Genomic DNA, 19,866 nt, shown 5'->3' with positions numbered 1-19,866 from the left:
TTAGGATCCTAAGAATTGTAGAATTGAAGAATTCTACAGCTTCGTTGAGTGGGAGAAGTTTTAGTGGGCTTCAGTTAGTGTTCTGCAGGATGTTATTGAAGGTATTTGGTGATAAAAGGGATAGATCTGTGGTGTATCTATATTGGTGTATGTTTGGTATGGAGGTGGGCTTACGTATTATGAATGCTGGAGAGTGATCACTAATGCTGTTAGAAAGCATTCTGTGCTGCTGTAGGGTTCTGTCAGTGGGCAAGGAGAGTCACTGTTGTTGATCTTGGGATAAGGTGCAGAGAAGATGCCCCTGCTTAGCCAGAATTGTGTGCCCTTTCCTAGGGAAGCTGCTGCTGCCATTGATAATCCTATTTTCTCCAACTTTCCTGTCAAAAAGAAACTGAAAACTAAACATTTATCATTTCCTGCATCAGTTTCACCATCCAGGAATAGTTTAAGTCTGGCTCATGGTCTTGTACAGGCTATTGGCCCTTCTTATCAGGTGGTTTCTGATGCAAGGAAAAAGGGTTTCCACTTTTCCTGAAGAGATTCAAGAAATTGAATCTGGAGAGGATTGTGATGGGACAGATGCAGTTCTGATTCAGACTCCCGGGAGAGCATGTTATCTGAATCTCCTTGTCAAGGATTCTCTATAACGGAGACTATTTTCAAAATGTCAATGTTTTCAGTGGGAGAGCAGAGGTTTCAGAGTTTCTCAGAAAGTACTATAAAATGTTATGACTGGAATTCCCAGAACCTGCTTTCTTAGGTCACTACTCATTAAAGTGTATATATTACCATAGGTACCATATTTAGGACTGTCACCACTGGCAATGTGTAGAGGAGGTTTGCTTAGCTGCATTTTCAGAACCTCCAATAAAATGTAAAAAAAATGTGATTTTTAAATTCTCCTTTGGATAAAGATGTAGTTTTTGGACCCTGTGCTGCAGAAGTTATCAAAAATGTGATGAGAGAGGTAAGCTAATAAAGGAAATTTCTCAGATTTTTCAGCCCTCCTCCAAATTACCAAAGATTTTCTTCTCCCTCATTATTTTGTTCCTTGCCAAAATTGAAACACTCTTAACAAAATGTAAGTAAACAGACATTTAAAAATAATGGCAGAGAGGTTCCAGAAAGAAATCAGCACCCCCCAGAGCAAAGGAGAGTGGATGACTGTATAAGGGACCTTGACCCCACCCCCACCCCCACTCACCCTGGCAGTCCATTATCCCTTCCAGAAAGTCTGAATCTCTACTTCTCTCTTTGTCAGCAGATTGTTTCAGACAAATGGGTTTTGAGCCTGATTCAGCAAGGTTACAGATGACAATGGGAAGAAACTTCTCCATTTCAAGGAATTATTCCATGTCCACCAGACCAGATCCTTCTGTTCCACCCTACCCTACAGCACATCTTAGGGGACAATAGAAATAGTTCCTCATCCGAGTTGAGAGAAGGGTTTTATTCAAGAATGATTTTGGAGTCAAAGGAAGAAAAGGCCTGTAGATCAGTTCTAGTCCTTTCTTTCTTAAACCAGTGTGTGATAGTGCACAGGCTCAAAATGCTTTCACTTCACAACCTATTGCCCCTTTTTCCTCATTTTTTTGTGGTAACTTTAGATTTAAAAGATGTGTATCGTCACATTCCTATTCATACAGATATCAGACATTTATTAAGGCTTTATGTGTCTGGATCCCATGAGCAGTTCTTTGCCTTACTCTTTGGTCTATCCACTGCTCCTTTGTCGTAGCCCATTGCAGGCTATGGGATATCCACATTTTTTTCATATTTAGATGACTTGTTTATCTTTGCAGTGTCTTTTTCAAAGTGTTAGGAGTATCTCACTATAGTGAGTGATCTCCTATGCAGGCTGGGATTCCAGGAAAACATTCAAAAGTGTTTTTTGACTCCATCAAGCAGGATTGTGTTCTTGGGGTGTCTGCTAGGCACCTCATTACAAAGAGCTTTTCTTCCGCTGGAAAAAAAATAGATCTATATTTAGATCTATTCCAGCAGTTTTCCACTCCAGTGTCAGACACTGCAACGGAATACCACAGGATTCCGTGTCTCATGGCATCTATGATTCTCATGATAGGTCTGGCAGGGCTCCACATGAGAAACACACAGTGGTATATCAAGTTTCTCTGATCTCTGCACCAGTACCTATTATATTTTTAGATTATAATTCTAGAATTTGTGAGAAGAAAAGTCATGTGGTGGAGACATCAAATATCCCTGAATCCATATTTTCCCTTCTTCCTTTCTGCTCCAAAGTAGTCAGTCACCACAGATGTTTCAGCCTTTGCTTGGGGATCAGTGTCAAGGGAGATAAACGTGCAAGGTGTCTGGGATAACAAAGACAGACATAAAGGCAAGCATCTCTTTTGCGTGCTTATCAGGACACTCAAATCTCTGAATTACTTCTGATCCCCAGGACCACTCCCAAGTGGTTACAGACAACACCACAGTGATTTGGTACATAACGAAGCAAGGGGGAACCACATCGTACCCCCTATCCAGACTAACACTGTTAGCATGGAATATAGTTTTACAACACAGTCTCTCTTTACAAGCATACTACATTCTGTCAAAGCAAAATTGTGTGGCAGACAAACTGAACTGGACAAAGGCAGACCTTCACCAATGGAAACTTGATCGGGGGGGTGGAGTCTTCCAAGATTTGATCAACCTGTAGGGAGTTCCTCAAGTAGACCTTTTTGCCTCCTGTCTGAACAATACGGGTGCAAAATTCTTCTCCAGGGCTCCATGCTAGAAGGCCTGGAAGATGGATGCCTTTTTCTTTGCTTGGACCAGAATGTTCCTGTATGCTTTCCACCTTTTCCATTGATATTCAAGGTACTTCTGAGGATTTAGAAGGACTCCCCCAAGGTCATTACGATAATTTTCATCTAGCCCAGGCAGCAGTAGTTTTCTCTTCTTTTGGAATTGTACAGGACCAATTACCACAAACTTCCTCACAGACTGGATCTACTCACGCAAGAAAGGTGATATATGATGCATCCTGAACCCAAACAATTTCAGCTGACTGCTTAGATGACAGGGTCTTAATACCTTTTAGGCATTTGTTTACTGAGGATGTGTAGCAGGTACTAATGGAGGCAAGAAAGGTTGTGACTAGAAAATCATATATAAGCAGATGGAAAAGGTTTTCTGTTTGGTGCCAACAACATGACCAGCACCCATTCAGGGCTAGTGTTTCTGTGATTTTACAGTACTTGTGTGAGTTAATTTCCTGTTGCTTGTCTTACCCCTTTTCTGTGGTTTGGCTTACTCTCCTATCAAGACCTATTTGTCATCCATTTTAGCATGTTTGCCCATAGATCCCTCTCTTTCAAGGCATTCTCATATCAAAATATTTTTGAAAGTGGTTTTCCATAAGAGACCTCCAAGAAACCTGTGGCTGTCCCTTGGATCTTAATTTTGTGTTAGAGAATCTGACACTTGCTGCATCTGAACCAGCTCATCTGGCTGACTTGAGGTTCTTAATGTGGAAAAGTATTCTACCGATTGCTTTGACTGTTGCAAGAAGAGTATCTGAGTTTCACGTACTTACGGTGGGTCAGCCTTTGATTTATGCCTAAAATGGTATACAAGTTTACATTAAGCCAGACTATTCAACTCCTTGTGTTCTCCCCTGCAGCCAAAAATGAGGGAGAAAGGATACTTCGTACCTTGGATGTCCACTGATAACTCTGGTAGTATCTTTCAGAACTTCCAGTCAGTTCATTTCTTGTGAAGGTAAGAAGAAAGAACAACCAATTTCAGAGCAGACTATTTCAAAATGGTTGCCTCAGGCTGTCATCCCACCATAAAAAATCTATTACATTTAAGGTCAAGGCTCACTGTACCAGGACCTTGGCTTCTTCTGTGGCTTTTTTGAAAGGGTTAAAGTGTAGAAGTATTCTAGAAGCAGCAACATGGTTCACTGTACATCCTTTAACAAGACACTACAAGCTAGATTCCTTCTCTAGGCTTTGCTAGGACCATTTTCCAGAGATTCCTGGACCCTTCCTGTTCCACGTCACATTTCTGAGCTATGGTAATCTACCCATATTGCTTAGTCTACTGAAGCAGTGATTATTATGATGACCATAGTGCAGTAGATGTTTGAATGATCACTGCTGCACTAGCCACTCCCTTCCTCCATCCCCTTGTTTTTGGTGTGTTTATTATGCCAGAGTGTTTTTGGATTTTCCTAGTAATGTCCTCTCAGGGCTTAGACTCCCTCCCTCCCTCGGTTTGCATGAAAGCTGTAAAAGGTGTGGAGCCCAAACCTGTATTTTAGTCAGCTCTGCTTGAGCTGACTAACATTTTGGCACGTGAAAGGTGCTCTCAAACTTTGGAAGTTGTCCATCTGTTCTATCCTACGCAGGATATAACCCTTATAGCTTTTGCTTCTGCAGCAGTGATCATTTGAAAATCTGTGTTATGGCAAGTTTACTTAAACAACTGTACTTTTTCTGATCAATTTTGAAAAAAGTACACCTTCCTGAAGTGCAGAACCCTTATTTTTTTTCTATGGCCCAACTCTTAGTAAGTTGAAATTGAATGTTAAGGGTTGGTTAGCACTTTTTTCCAAATGGCTAATTGCTCATTAAGCATGTGTTTTCCTTTAGTAATCCTAGTACAGACAGTTACCATACTAATTATACTCATGTATGTGTGTGTGTGTGTAGATTGTGTGTGAGTGTTGTTGACAAAACTAATGATCTGCACTATTATCTGCCCTCACTAGTGTGCGACTTGTGACTGTTGGATTAGGGATGATTGAAGGTCTAGTATCCCGGAGATTTCTCCTTTTTCAAGATGCAGCAACCTTGGAGTTGATCTATGTAAATCGTTGGGGTGTAGGGGTTGAGCCCTCATTTTGGGATTGTAGGAGGACTTTCCCCTGCAGCAACACATTTTTACTGGTTTTACATTTGAATGTGTTAATATTTTCCGTGAGGCCACACATTATTACATGCATACACAGATATATATCCCCTTCACATGGTCAAAATTTCAGAATGTCGAAGACTATATGGCCAAGACCATATGATCGACATTCGATATGTCGACCATGCGGAACCAGCATTTTCCGTGGAGGCCACACATTATTACATGCATACACACACACACACACACATATATATATATATATATATATATATATATATATATATATATATATATATATATATATATATAGATCCCCTTCACATGGTCGAAATTTCAGAATGTCGAAGACTATATGGCCGAGACAATATGATCGACATTCGATATGTCGACCTTGCGGAACCAGCATTTTCGTACAGTGCAGAATGGAAAGATTTCCATCTTCCACACAGTAGCGCGATCTCGAAGTTGGTATATGTAAGTTCCAGGGGGTGTGGGGGGGTGGAGCATGAAGGTAAGATTTTTTTTTTTTCTTTTTTTCAATGATCGACATTTTGAATGTCTAACATATGGTCTCTGCCATATGGTCTTCAACATTCTGAAATGTCGACCATATGAAGTTGATCTATATATGTGTATACACACACACATACACACATATATATATATATATATATATATATATATATATATATATATATATCTCCTTCAGTTGACTGACCTTCCAAAATACCGAACGTCATATGGCCGAGTCCATATGACCGACATTTCAGAAGGTCAAAACTAAAAAAATAAATAAAAACAATGTTTTTTTTTGTTTTATTTATTTATTTTTTTGCAGGGGGAAAGCCTCCCTACACCCCCCACCCCCTGTTAATTAAATATACTAACTCCAAGATCACACTACATTGAGGAAAATGGCAAATTTCCCATTTCGCAATGTACAGCGATCTCCATCCACACTGTTCAACCTTCGAAAATGTTGGTCATATGGTCTTGGCCATAAGATGTTCAGCATTTCAGAAGGTCGGTCACCTGAAGGGGATATATATATATATATATATATATATATATATATATATATATATATATATATATATATAGTTCCCTATCAGAAGCCTGAAACACTATAAGCCTGAAAATCAAAATCCTGAAACCAAAAACCTGAAAATTCAGAATCCTGAAAACTCAAAATCCTGAAAACACAAAATAGACATACTGATGTCATTGTGGCTTTGCTATTGTTAGCCCTGTGGTGTTAGGTCATGCGTTGGGTTCAGGTAAGTGTGCGGTTGGTTTTATGTTAGGGTTAGGGGCGGTTTAAGTGAGTTAGGTTAGGGCAGGTTAGGCATGTATGCAATAGTGACAGAAATTAGGTTAGGGGCGGTTTAAGTGAGTTAGGGTTAGGCGCTGCGGGTCAGGTGAGTGTACAGTGACAGACCTTAGGGTTAGGGTTAGGGTCAAGGTCAGTTGGTAGATATTAGTGTCTTTGTATTGGCATATTAGCATTATTTGTGTTTTCAGGATTTTGGGCTTTCAGGATTTTGAGTTTTCAGGATTCTGAATTTTCAGGCTTTTGGTTTCAGGATTTTGATTTTCAGGCTTATAGTGTTTCAGGCTTCTGATAGGGAACCATATATATATATATATATATATATATATATATATATATATATATATATATAGATAGATAGATAGATATATAGATATATCATGTGTGTGTGTCTCAGATGCGGCCAGGAAAGTGTGAGAAAGAGGTGCTTACAACTAGAACACCAGGGATATGTCTCCTCTGTCTGAGGTGGGTGGGAGAAAGTTTTCAGGGAGAAAGTTGTCAGCAGCTAGAATACCAGAGATAACAGGCTGAGCCAAAAGGGAGTGATACCTGGATGTGGCAAGGTGTTAGGGAGGGGACTGCTGCAGCAGAAGAGATCAGTACAGCTAGGGGCCAGTTGGCTCACTTGTTCTATAGCAAGGAAAGTAAGTTGCAGTAATGAAACCTATACACTGCGTGTATCTGTCTGTGGTTGATGAGGGAGTATCTGCCCTGTAATTTTCTGATAGGTCCTGTACCGCTGTGCAGAAGAGGTTGTAGAGCCCTGCACACACCACTGCAGACTACTCCAGTTAAGCAATTTATAGTTATGCAGATTTCCACATAATGAGATGTTGCTGCGGTGGGAATGCGTGTGATCATGAATCCCTGAATGGTGGAGAAGAGCAACTTGGCCTATAGTTTGCAGAGCAAGTTGCTTCTCAGAACTGCTGACTGTGCTTCCTAACCAGTTGTATTTTATTACAAGGGGGTGCTTTAAATTGTTCACAACTCAAAAGGGTATTTTACTTTTGTCTTAAAACTGTTTGGGAATTCATAGTGATGGTCATATAATATGATCTGTTTCAGAGGAGACAAAACAGTGAATTGTGTCCCCCCCTTTTTTATATGTGCATGTGTGTGTGTTCTAACGTAAAATATCCCTCTATGTTGTTAGTACATGATATTCATTGGCAAAATTTGCTGCTATTGCTGCTGCTTTGGCTACTGGGGATTCAGTATTTATTTTCTGTAAAACTGATCTCCATTCACAGCAGTACTTCCTGTGCTGATCCTGGTGCTATTTGTTTCCTTACCTTTTGAACCATTAGACTTAAACCTGTGCACGTGATATAAATAGGACCTGATGAAAAGACAGTTAGTATCCTAGAGACTAACCCTTCTGTGGAATAGGCTCCCCATCCATGTGAAGCAAAGTTCCTCCCTAAACCAATTTAAGTATAACTGGACAGTTGGATGGGGAACAGGAAATTCATCCCTGGTTTGTCACCTATGTCTCTAATGGTTTATCTCCCAGGCCTCTGCTTGTAAATGTTTCATCTCCCAAGCCCCTGCTTACACTTACAAGGGTACCAGAACTTGTTAGAGATTTGGGATGCATGGCTAGGCTTAAAAAGGCCTTTGCAGTTGTTAGCCTAGTAAACACCTATGAAACTACTATTTACACAAAATCTAATGCCAAACAGTTTAAACCTAAAATTTACAAGCATTTAGTTTACCATTACCTTAAGCTTAACAGTCACTGCCTTATTTGAGTGATCACCTGCTACTTTGAAGACAACTTTGATTACTTTGTTACATACATAATTGCAGATGTGTTGAATTTGTCAGTAGAATTTAAAAGTTATTTTGTCATGTTGTTGAAATACTGGCAGAAATGTATAACCTGTTTTCCTTTCTTGTAGAACATGTGCACATTTATTAGTGCAGCTAGTAAATTAGCTCAACTTCAGTGCTTATGGCAAACAAAAGATTCCGGACAAGTGAGTGCCCTTACCTGGGGTATGGCAGTTTACACTTGCATCAGTAAGTATAATTTGCTGTTACTTTATTATCATACTTACAATACAAATTTCCAATTTAGAGTAATAGCATTCTTTTTATTTTATAATTTCAGTGCTCATGATATGTACAGATCACTTAACATTTGGAGCATATTTTAAATCAGTTTACTACATTATGACGTAAATCATATTTGCAATGACTGTATGGTCAGATTTATTTTAATGAGCATCTTGGACAATTTTAGTTTTCTGTGCAATATTTACTGCTGCACAGTTGTCTTAGAACTATATTTGAAGTATGCTATTAATATGGTTTAATATGCTGATTAATGCAGCAAGCTACAAATGCGACTATATGCTGGAATAAGTTTAGTACCACAGTCTTCATGTGCATACTTTGGGGCAAAGCAAGTCAGCTGATAGCAGTGTTCAGTGCCAGGAATATCAAAAGGCTGTTGGTTCAATCCCCATAAGAAGTGCACGGATTCAAATTCTAGTGCTGACAATGCAAGTGCAGCTTTAGGTGGATGCTGTACTTAGGTACTGTCCCGCTAAGATGTTAAACCATTTTCCCTTAACTTGATGATAACTTATGCAGATGGTAAAGATACCATAGTACATTTTAAAAAGACTAAGAAGATTTTTATTAAAATTTTTCAGTAAATTATGAGGCTTTACTTTACACCAGTAAATTGACTACGCTTCCATTGTTAATTGGGAATTACAGCTAATGTTTACAAAATTAAGATTTTTCCTGGCATAGGACATATTTTTGTTGAGTATTTTAAAGAACTGTTCTGTTTATTCCAATCCATCTTATCCATAGCACAAGTATTAACAATTCATCTTTTCTATTATACAAGGATTAGTAGTTTATCTCTTTTCCTATACTTTCCTATTTTTTCTTTAAACCGTAACTGTATCTTCATTTCAGATGTATTAAAACATACACTTTCTATGCTAAGTTTGCCCTAAAACATCACACAAATATCCTTAATTAATTCATACTGCAGTGGTGGTGCTGCGGTAGCATTGTCACCTCACAGTAAGACGTCCGGTTCGATTCTCAGCTAAAGCGTCTTCTGTGTGGAGACATGCGTGAATGGGCGTACCTTCGTTAAAGGTTGTATGTCGGGTTGGCAACTCGGTACGTAAAAATCTGCTGCCAATCATTAGCGGACCAGAGTTCCACTGTGGCGACCCCTAACCGGGAAAAGCCGAAAGATACAACAACAACTCTTTAAAAATCATGACTCCCAATATTTCATCCCTTCCACAAAAGCATATTCTTTCTTGCTCACTTTAGTACAGTGTCTATTTTTATGCTAGTATATTATGTTGGGCCACTGAGTATCACTAATAATTTCCGGCAGTCTTAATTCTCCTGTGTATGCCTTCATGTTTGGTCAGTGATACAGTAAATCATATTAGTAATGTTACCATCTTTGTGTGTTGTTATTTCCTTGTCAGGTGTTCATCAGTTTTGTTTGTATCCCTATGAAGAAAGGATTTTACAGGTTTTATGCCAGGGCTCCTTAGAACTATGGCTAGTATCGGCATTGCACAGAGCTTTCTTCCAATCTTCTTGCTACTCTCAGTAATTTATATCCTGCGTCAGTGAAGAGTGGTTTTCCCTGTATTTCTTGTCTTTCTTCAGAGATCTTCAGTCATGCATTTATAAAACATTAAACTGTGATTGTGCTAGGCAGTTGCTAGTTTGAGCACCATAAATAACCATTTTTGTCATTTAACTTCTTTTAAAAAAATGATAAAGGAACTGTATAAAAAAATACAAAAAAAAAAACGATAGTGATAAAACTCATCAGAGGCGAATCATAAAATTAAACATCAGAAACCTTGAAAACTGCACGTCTTCCAGTTTTGTCTATAATTCTAAGGAGAGTACTAATAGTCAGATGACTCAGTAAAATAGAGATGTGCAGTCATTAACACAATCAAATTTCTCTTCACTGACCTCAGTATTGACAAAACTAAGCCCTTAGCAATACCTTTGTTATTACCTGCACTGGTCATGTGGTTGTGTGGAATCCATGATTTTCAGCAGTAGCTAGTTGCCTTTACATACTTTAAAATCTTGCCTGACAACTTTGTTACTAATTTTATAAATGACAAGAAGCTATCTTAACTTGCAACATTTACTGTATATACTGTTGATAACCAATATCTTGTTATTGTATTAAAGCCAACAACCTGTAATGTTGTTTGCTATTGCTGCAGCTTTGTATCTCTATTTGTCATGTACATGATATGGAGCTTTTCTCCCCAGGCATCCGCTGAAAAACAAACTGCGTCTAGTCAGAATTTCCCAGTAAACAAATGTAAAATAAAATAAAAATAAATAAAATAGATGAATCTAGCACTTCAGCATTTCTTAACCAGGCTAGCCCCACCGGGTTTACATTTAGTAGACTTCTAGTTTAATGCATTTACCCTCTGATTATAAGACTTATGCAAATAAATGGTTTAAATACAATGTAGAGCATATACCTCCATTGAACCGGTATTAGTCTGTCACAGAAATGTGAACTTTTCCAGGTACCTTCAAATGTTCACAAGGACAGAAAGCAAAGGAAGAGAGCTCCTTCCTTCACTCGTGTAGTGAAGAGAAAAAAAATGTGTATTATTTTATGTGATGCATATTCATTGTCATCAAAATTTTAATAAGGAGAATTCTTCCTCACAGTCATCAGGACCCCTACCAGAAGGTATTGCTTTTATGGTTGCCTTAAATATTATATGAGAATTTTTTTTCAAATAGTCTATGGGAAATCTCTTTTCAGTTGGGAAGAGATAAATAGAGATGATGAGGATCCCAGGTTCAGAACAGACTCTTTACTTCACTCTTCAGGATATTATCAATGTATCTTCCTATCAGAATTGCAAATCACAGAATTATGAATCCATAGAATTATGAAAGTCAGGATTTGTTAAATATGTTTTTGCAAAACGTTGTATCCTCTTATGAATGTGTACAGGAAACACAGTTTAAAAAGACTTTTTCAGTTCTTTGTATTTGCAATTTTATGGTTTGCCCATACATAAAGAGCATATATAGCCAAATAGTCAATATCCTGATGTGAAGGCCTTTGCCCCTAAAAAGTGATAAAAATGTAAAAGTCACAGTTAGCTGTGTAGATTTTTATAATTCACGAGCCACCAAACATTGACATAAAAAACATTGACCCAAATAAGGTTGATCCACAGGTTCAGTGAAAAACTTTTATTGCAGTTTCCCAAGATTGCAGTAGAGTGGGGAATTAATTTTTTGCCCTTTCCCCTTTCATGGTGCTATCTTGGAGTTAATGTATATAGTTAACAAGGGGTACAGGGTTCACTATCCTGTCCTTCTTTTCCATTAATCCGTTCACTATCCTTTCCATGTTAAGTTGTCTCTCTCGCCTTCATTCTTGCTGGTTGGGTTCGGAGCCGATCCTCGGCTCTGACCCGGACATTTTCTAAAGCTCGAGAGCTACTTACTGGCTCGAGGCCTCCCTATATCCCACAATGCCTGGCACTAGACCCCTAGATCTCGTTTGCCGCTGTAGCTACGAAGTTGCGCTTCACTGGCTCAGGTCGTATTAATCTTTTGTATTTTTAGTAGTTAAACTTTTAGTGTATATTTTTCAAATTTTTTGTTAAATCAGAGTAGTTCTCTAGACTAGTCTTAGTTTCCCTGTGTTTTCTGACCCTTAGGAAACTAGTTTTTACTTAGAGAGTTTCTCCACCACCCCCCCCCCCATCTCCCTAAGTAGGCCGTTTAAGTTAGAGGCTATCCCCTTTCCTTTTATATTGTTTTCAGTAGGAAGTAGTGTTTAGCCTTTGTAGTCTAAGATCATAGTCTCTTAGTTTTTGTTAGTATAGTTACCTTAAATTTTTGTGTGAAGGTGTGGGACTAGTGTGTGTGTGTGTGTGTTTTTTTTTGCACTAGTCTAAAATTCATCCATCTGTATTCCTTTTATCTATAACATGTCAAAGGATACCAAGGTATCAGGGTTCAGGAAGTGTGACTCATGCTGTCAGAAAATGTCTCTGACAGACGGTCACACTTCTTGTGTTTATTGTTTGGGTTCCCTACACCTGCAGGACTCTTGCTCGGTATGTCATGCCTTTATTCCGAGAGTCCTGCAGGAGCAAGTTAATTCTCAGGGGGTTATTAAAACCTGTGGGGTCTCCGGCAAAGTCTCAGCCAGTGAAAACCCCTAAGCCCACCAAGCCGTCGGCTCCCAGTCACCAGTTGAAGCGTATGCTTCAACTTCGGTTCCGGCCGGAACCGAAGTATCAAAATCTCTCTCGGCTCTGACCTTGGTGTCGGAGCCATCAGGGAGCCATAAGCGATCCAGGTCGCCATCCCTGGAGTCGATTCACTTGGCTCCGGGATCATCTTTGCTACAGTCTGAACGGAGCCATAGGTCCCACTCTTCTCGGTCCTCGAGGCTGTCCGATCATGACTTGGAGAGAGTGGTTAGTAAACTCCTCAAATCACAGGCCCCGGCTAAAATGTTAACTAGCCCTCCTCATCAGGTTGTGGCTGCTCCTTTTTCTGAAGTAGTTCCTCCTCCGACTCCTCCTGTCAGTTCGGAGACGGAGCTTGTTGGGGCTTGGATCCTGAAAACGTCGGCACCGATGCTTCCCCTTTCGGCTCCTTCGTCGGCTCCGATTTCTTCAATGGTTCTGTCCATGGAGGGATCTGGGCGCCGAGACTCCCTCGTCTGCACCGTTCTCCCTCTCGGAGCCTCGGCGCTGGTAAGCTCGGCTCCTACATAGGCCTCAGAGCCGTCCCTTTCGGTGCCGGAGAGGATTCCCGTCTCCTCGGAGCGGGGGCCCTCTTCTCTGCCGGACAGGGGCGCCTTCGAGGTCATGAGGGCCGTGCTGACTTCAGATCAGCCCCTTCAGCTCCTCCCCCAGGGTGCCTGCTTCGGTCTCTGCCCCTCCTCCAGACCCCAAGCAAGGGGATCAAATGCTCCAGTTCACCCCACTGGGTGTATCTTCCTCTTCCGAGGCCTCCCCTGACATTTCAGAGGAGCCCCCTCGAAAGAGGAAATGTAAGAGGAAACATGTTGACTCCCCAGAGTCGGTCACATCAGATACTGACTTGGAGGATTTGGATCCCCCTCTGAAGATGTCTCTTTCTCAGACATCCTTGAGATCCTTAAGCAGAGGGGGAACTGGTCTTCCCTTAACCCTTCTGAGGACGAGTCGGTATATTTGGATGCGTTTGGTTCTCGCCCATCCACCTCCTGGGTGTCTCCGCCTTTCGATCCATTAATGGAAGTGGTGGCTCGGAAGGCGTGGTCAGCTCCAGACACACTGGAACCAACCCCTCGCAGGCCCACTAAGTTTATTACAGCCCCTCAAGATAAACAGTTTCTGACAAAGGGTGTCCTCGTTGATGTCATGGTAGTAGCAGCTGCCATGAAAAAGGAGTTGGCTGACACTTCTGTACCTGTCCATCCCCCTAATAAAGAGTCTAGGACAATGGATAGATATGGGAAGCGGATGTTTTCCTCAACGACCTTCTTCATGTGGTCGCTGAATTATTTGTGCCACTTCACCCATCTTCAGAGGAGATACCCTGCAAGATCCATCAGCTGCGGGGGCTCAAGACAAGATAAACTCCCAGCTGGCGACTCTTAATTCTATCGTTAACTCCTCCATGTGGCTCATTTCGTATGCGGCTGATGGGGCGAGTAGAGCCGCAGGCACAGGCGTGGCTTTGAGAAGACATGCCTGGATGCGGTTATGTAACTTCACTGATCCCTTCAAGGCATCTTTAACCAACACCTCTTTTGATGGTTCGGCTCTGTTTGGACCTAGGGTGAAAGATACACTTACCAGGTGTAAGCAGGAAGGCAAGACTCTTTCTGCCATTGGAGTCCATTTTTCCACTCCCTCTAGACCATACCCTAATGGTCAGAAAAGTGGGAAGATGTGGTCCGGGAAACCCCAGGGAGCCGTGCCTGACACGTGGCGAGTTTCCCTCCAGAGGCAGAGGAGGGAACAACAATAGATGCCACCCGCAGGGCAGAGGGGGTCCGCAGAATCGGGGCAGCAGAGAATCTTTCTCTGACAAGCCCTTCCAGCACCCCTGAGGGGCTGCCCGGCTGTCCGCCTTCTGAGGCAGTCGTGGAAAGGTTTTCCCTGTACCCAGAAGCCTGGCGTCTCATCACTCGAGATAGATGGTTGCAGTCTATCATATCCGGAGGTTACAAAATCCCATTTGTCCACACTCCCTTAAAATCAAACAACCCCATCCCAGATGTTCCACCCAGTTTAAGGGAGCAGGCAGTACAAGAAATTTCAAGACTGCTAAAAAAAAACGGGCCATCCAATAAGTCCCAGCAGACCAGCAAGGATCCGGAATTTACTCAAAGCTCCTTTTGGTACCAAAAAAGACAGGGGACTGGAGTGGAGACCCATTGTGGATCTCAGCAGACTAAACAAGTCTGTTCAAAGAACGAAGTTCTGGATGGTCACGCTTCAGTCCATTCTACCCTTTTTGGGTCAGGACAATTGGATGTGCTCCATAGATCTTCAGGATGCGTACTACCACATCAAAATGGACAGGCGTTCCAGAAGATTTCTCCGCTTCTGGCTGGGAGCCAGTCATTACCAGTTCAGAGCCCTGCCCTTTGGTCTTGCCGCAGTCCCCAGGGTGGTCACCAAATACATGGCAGTGGTTACCGCTCACCTGAGACGGCAAGGATTCCAGGTGTTTCCATGTTTAGACGACTGGCTCCTTACTGCTACCTCCAGACATCAGTTGCTGAGAGCCAGGGATTATACCATCCAAACATGCTCCAACCTAGGTATCTCAATAAATTTCGAAAAGTCTGCATTGTCGCCTTGTCAGTCTTTAACCTTTATAGGTGCAAGATTAAATACGAAAGATCTGTCCGCAAGGCTTCCAGTAGACAGAGTGGCAGACATTCGCCGACATGTACAGGTATTATTAGGATGCAGAAAGATTCAGGCCAGATTCGTCCTAAAAACCTTAGGTCTCATGTGAGCAGCGATCATATTAGTTCCCCTGGCTCATTTTCACATGAGGATTCTCCAGTGGATGCTTTTCACCCAATGGTCCTTTCAACAACTTCCTTTGTCTCACAAGATAATAATCACACAGTCATGCAAAGACCACTTGGCTTGGTGGATGTCCTTCGTCCTCCAGTTGCCACAGTAACCACAGATGCCTCCCTGATTGGGTAGGGGGGCATTTTCAGGGCAGGACTGTCCAGGGCACCTGGCAACCCCACGAGTACCACTTGCACATAAACGTCTTGGAGATGAGGGCGGTGCTTTTAGCATTGCAAGCTCTTCAGAACTGTCTACCCTCTAGGACCATTGCAATTCAGACAGACAATATGTCTGTAGTGTGGTACATCAACAAGCAGGGCGGAACCAAGTCATATCCCTTATGTCGAGAAGCACTCAGACTATGGCAGTGGGTGATCTCCTCTCAATGGTTTCTGACAGCAACGCACATCCCTGGGAAGTCCAACGTCATAGCGGACAGGCTAAGCAGAGCTATTCTCATGCCTCATGAGTGGTCTCTCAACCGGACAGTAGCGGACAGAATCTTCCGCAAATGGGATCAGCCTTGCTGCGACCTTTTCGCAAGTCCTCTCAACAGTAAGTGCAACAGTTTCTTCACTCTCCTCCCAGACACTCCCCCAGAGACGCTTTAGTTCACGATTGGCAACAGGGACTTCTGTATGCATTCCCACCCTTTCCACTAATTCCCAAACTAATTCAGAAGGCTACCGTGCTGGGTTGCAGGATGATCCTCATTGCCCCCTACTGGCCTCGACAAATCTGGTTCCCATTCCTGCATAGTCACCTTCTAGAGCAGCCTTGGAATCTGGACCCAGTTCTGGACCTCCTGATCCATCAGTCGGGCGGGCTGCATCAGTCTCTTCAGTCTCTCAACCTCACTGCTTGGTTGCTCCACTTCCAACTTTAGCCAGGCTTCCCAGTATTTCCAATTCAGTGTGTGAGATTATCCTTTCTTCGCACAAACTTACAACTAAGAAGACTTATGCTAGTAAGTGGAAATGTTTCTCTTTCTGGGCAGAGGCTAGAAATATAGATCCCTTCACGGCCCCTGTCCATAACGTTCTGGACTTCTTAGCAGAACCTTTTCAAGCGGGCTCTTCGTCGGCCACCATTAGAGTTCAATTAGCGGCAATCTCTAATTTCCATACGGGCCTGTCAGAAACCAGCATCATGTCCCATAAACTTTGCAAAGCCTTTCTGAAAGGAACAATCTTGCTCAGGCCTCCAGCGAGAGATCCCCCGCCTCCGTGGGACTTAAATTTGATCCTAGCTTCCTTGATACTGCCTCCCTTTGAACCGGCAGCTTCCTGTTCCTTGAAATTGCTTACTTGGAAAACCCTCTTTTTGGTGGCCATTACTTCAGCGAGGAGAGTTTCTGAACTTCAAGCCCTTTGTGTTCATCCTCCTTATCTAGTTTTCCATAAGGATAGAGTTTCACTCAGGACTAATCCTTCGTTCCTTCCTAAGGTCCCCTCCAAGAACAATTTGACTCAATCCATTGATCTGCCAGTCTTTTTTCCAAATTATTCCAGCAGAGCTGAACACAAGTTACACCAGTTGGACGTTCATAGGCAATTACGTTTCTATATGCATAGGACTGAGCAAATAAGGAAATCAGACCAACTCTTCCTGTCCTATGCGGAGGGTAAGCAGGGTCGACCAGTGTCTAAAGTAACCTTATCCAGGTGGTTGTCCTCTATTATTACCCTTATTTATCAGTTGAGGAATAAAGAACTCCCTGCTAAACCTAAAGGCCACTCTACTAGGGCTTTAGCTACATCGGTAGCCTTTCAATCAAGACTACCAATGGAAGCCATTTGTGCGGCAGCCACATGGGCCACCCCTCATACCTTCATTTCACATTATAAATTGGATGTGGCCTCTAGGAGTAGAGCTGATTCTGGTTCCACTGTGCTCAAGAGTCTGTTCCGATGAGCCACCCAGGACTGAGGTGCTAGGGATGCTGTCCCAACCAGCAAGAATGAAGGCGAGAGAGACAACATAACATTAAGAAGTTATGTACCTACCATAACGTTCCATGTTAGTTGTCTTCTTCTCGCCTTCTTTCTTGCGTCCCACCCTCCATCCCCCCAGCCTAGATGAACCGAGAAGAGTCCTCCTACGAGTCTTGTCACTGGCTGAGTCTTTACCGTTTTATGTCCTCTACCTTTTTCTTCAGCCCTCTAGCTGAAGTCTTGCTTTTGGGACAGTTGTCCTCTTGTATTATTATGGTGTTAGGTCTTCCAAACGAGATCTGGTGGTCTAGCGCCAGGCATTGTGGGATATAGGGAGGCCTCGAGCCAGTAAGTAGCTCTCGAGCTTTAGAAAATGGCAGAGAGTCAGAGCCGAGAGTCGGCTCCGAACCCAACCAGCAAGAAAGAAGGTGAGAAGAAGACAACTAACATGGGACATTATGGTAGGTACATAACTTCTTATTCTTTTCCATTAATCCTTACTATCTGGGGGACTTCTGAGATGGCTGCACATTGAGTAAAAGCTTATTTCTATCTTTCCCAGTGTGAAAACAGAAACTCAGCAGAGAAGGCCAGTAGACTCGTGTTTATGGGTAAATTTCAGTATCTGGCTAGTAAGTGCACTGCCTGGATGCCAGGAATAAAGAAATACAGAAGACCTGGAAAAAATCCGATACAGAAAGTGTTGAAGAAACACTGACTAGTAGTGGACTTCCAGTAAACCTACAGGAAGATATCAGATAACTGCATACAGACCTGGTTAAAAAAAAACTGTCTGCCTGGTTCTCATGTCTCCATGGAGACAGTATGATAAAGAGAAACTGGCTACAGTCTGGTGGAGAGTGGTTAAAGAGAAATTGGCTATGAGATAATGTTCTTTGAAAGCATTCAGGGGTTTTCCCCAGGAAGATGATGTTCTCTAAAAGCATTCAGGGACTTTCCTAAGGTAGTTAATGTTCTCTGAAAGCATTCAGAGTTTTTCCCAGCTGGGGGAGCTATAAATAAAAGACAAAACCAGTCAACACTTAGTAGCAGCACAAACTGCACTATGTGTTTTAGCATGGATAACCTTTCTTTTAGGTTAACTCAAGTCTGCAAGTGTGGCTGGCATACCTCTCAAGTGTACCTCATTTGAGGTTTTAAAAAGTTCATGTTCCTCAAAGTTCCACATTCAAAGACTCTGTCACACATTCAGTGTTAAGAATTTTTTAAGTGAAATCCATGGTAAATAGAAATGAATCCTATTAATTCATTAAAAGATCTTCTTTATAAGTAAAACCAGCATATTTTAACCATCCTATGGCCTTACTAGTTGAAGTTGTTAGTAAGCCATTAGTACGTTTTCCACATTTGCCCATTCGTTCCACATTATTTATTTATATTTCATTTTACATTTGTTGACCGGGATTGTCTGACTGAGCTGAAGAGCCCTTTTTCAGCGGAGGCCTGGGGAGAAAAGCTCCAGCATATTATACAATTTTCATTATGAATTAGCGTTAAACAGCAATGTTACAGGATTATTACAAGGTATTAAATAGCAATACAATGTTATACAGTGTCAATAAAAGATGTATAAGAAGAAATATGTCTTTAAGATGAGTATAGTTTTTGGGGTAAGTGGTTACAAAAACCCAGTTTTATTATGATGTAGTTTCATGAAGGCAAGACAGTTACAATAGAATGCTTCTCTGAGGCAATTTGCTTAATAGATTTTAGAAGACAGTAGAAAGAGTAGTCAAGGAAGATTAGAGAGCTAGTGAGAAGAGTGAGTTAAGGGCAGAAAGTAGATTAAGGTATGAGAAGTAGGGGATGTTAAGGAAGGGAGAGTGCAGTGGCAGGACCCGTGACTTTTAAAGTGCTCTTTGGTGGCTGTCTTAAATTGTTTAGGATGTGTAAGGGTCCTGATTTCTAGTGGGAGCCTATTTCAGGCAATAGTGGGGTGATAGCTGTACATGTTGTGTCCAAATTTAGACTTGGGTTTGTAGATTTGTAGTAGGTCTTGGTTAGAGCTTCGGAGAGATCTGGAGGGAGAATAATGGGAGATGAGAGGGGATAGTGCTGGGCAGTAGGAAGGCTGGTATAGGATAGAATGGATGATCTGGAGCTGAGAGAGAAGAAGCTGGTGGGGTAATTCAAGCCAGTTTAGGTGTTTTAGAGAGAGACAGTGATGGGATTTGTAGGTTTGTTGGGCAGCAGATCTAGCTGCCTTGTTGTAGGTAGATTCAAGTTTGGTCAGGAGTGCTGAGTTATGATTTGTGAGAATTTGAGAATTGTATATTAGACTGGGTAGAATGTAGTTAAGAGAGAGAGAGTAATCTTGGCTTCAGAGGTAAGGAATTTCTTGTTATGGTAAAGGAGCCCTAGTTTTGAATTAGTCTTTTTCATACACTTATTAACATGCAAGTCAAATTTAAGTTGATTGTCGATGGTTAAACCTAAGAGCTTAGTACTGGATTCTACCTGAATGGGAGTGTTAGTTATTAAGGGACTATATGGAGAAGGAACGTTTAATATTGTTGAACTTTTTAGGTAGGAAGAGTAGCAGATTTGTTTTTTTAGGGTTAAGGATGAGCTGGTTGTTGGAGAGCCATGT

At 41.7% G+C, this 19,866-nt stretch overlaps 1 protein-coding gene across 1 annotated transcript in view; it reads left to right on the top strand.

Moving 5' to 3' along the window:
* The window catches only part of SLC66A3 (solute carrier family 66 member 3), a gene marked incomplete in the record, with an annotated part of 409,918 nt that overhangs the window by 356,651 nt on the left and 33,401 nt on the right, over positions 1 to 19,866 (top strand). The window contains 1 exon segment of the mRNA XM_044082289.1: positions 8,128 to 8,248. Within this exon segment, the coding sequence (XP_043938224.1) occupies positions 8,128 to 8,248 (121 nt within the window).

The sequence above is a fragment of the Protopterus annectens genome, chromosome 1.part1 (assembly GCF_019279795.1).
Source record: "Protopterus annectens isolate FY-2018-M chromosome 1.part1, PAN1.0, whole genome shotgun sequence".
NCBI classification, from domain to species: Eukaryota; Metazoa; Chordata; order Ceratodontiformes; family Protopteridae; genus Protopterus; species Protopterus annectens.
Note: the sequence above shows the minus strand (reverse complement) of the source record. Positions and strands in the feature narration are given on the sequence as shown.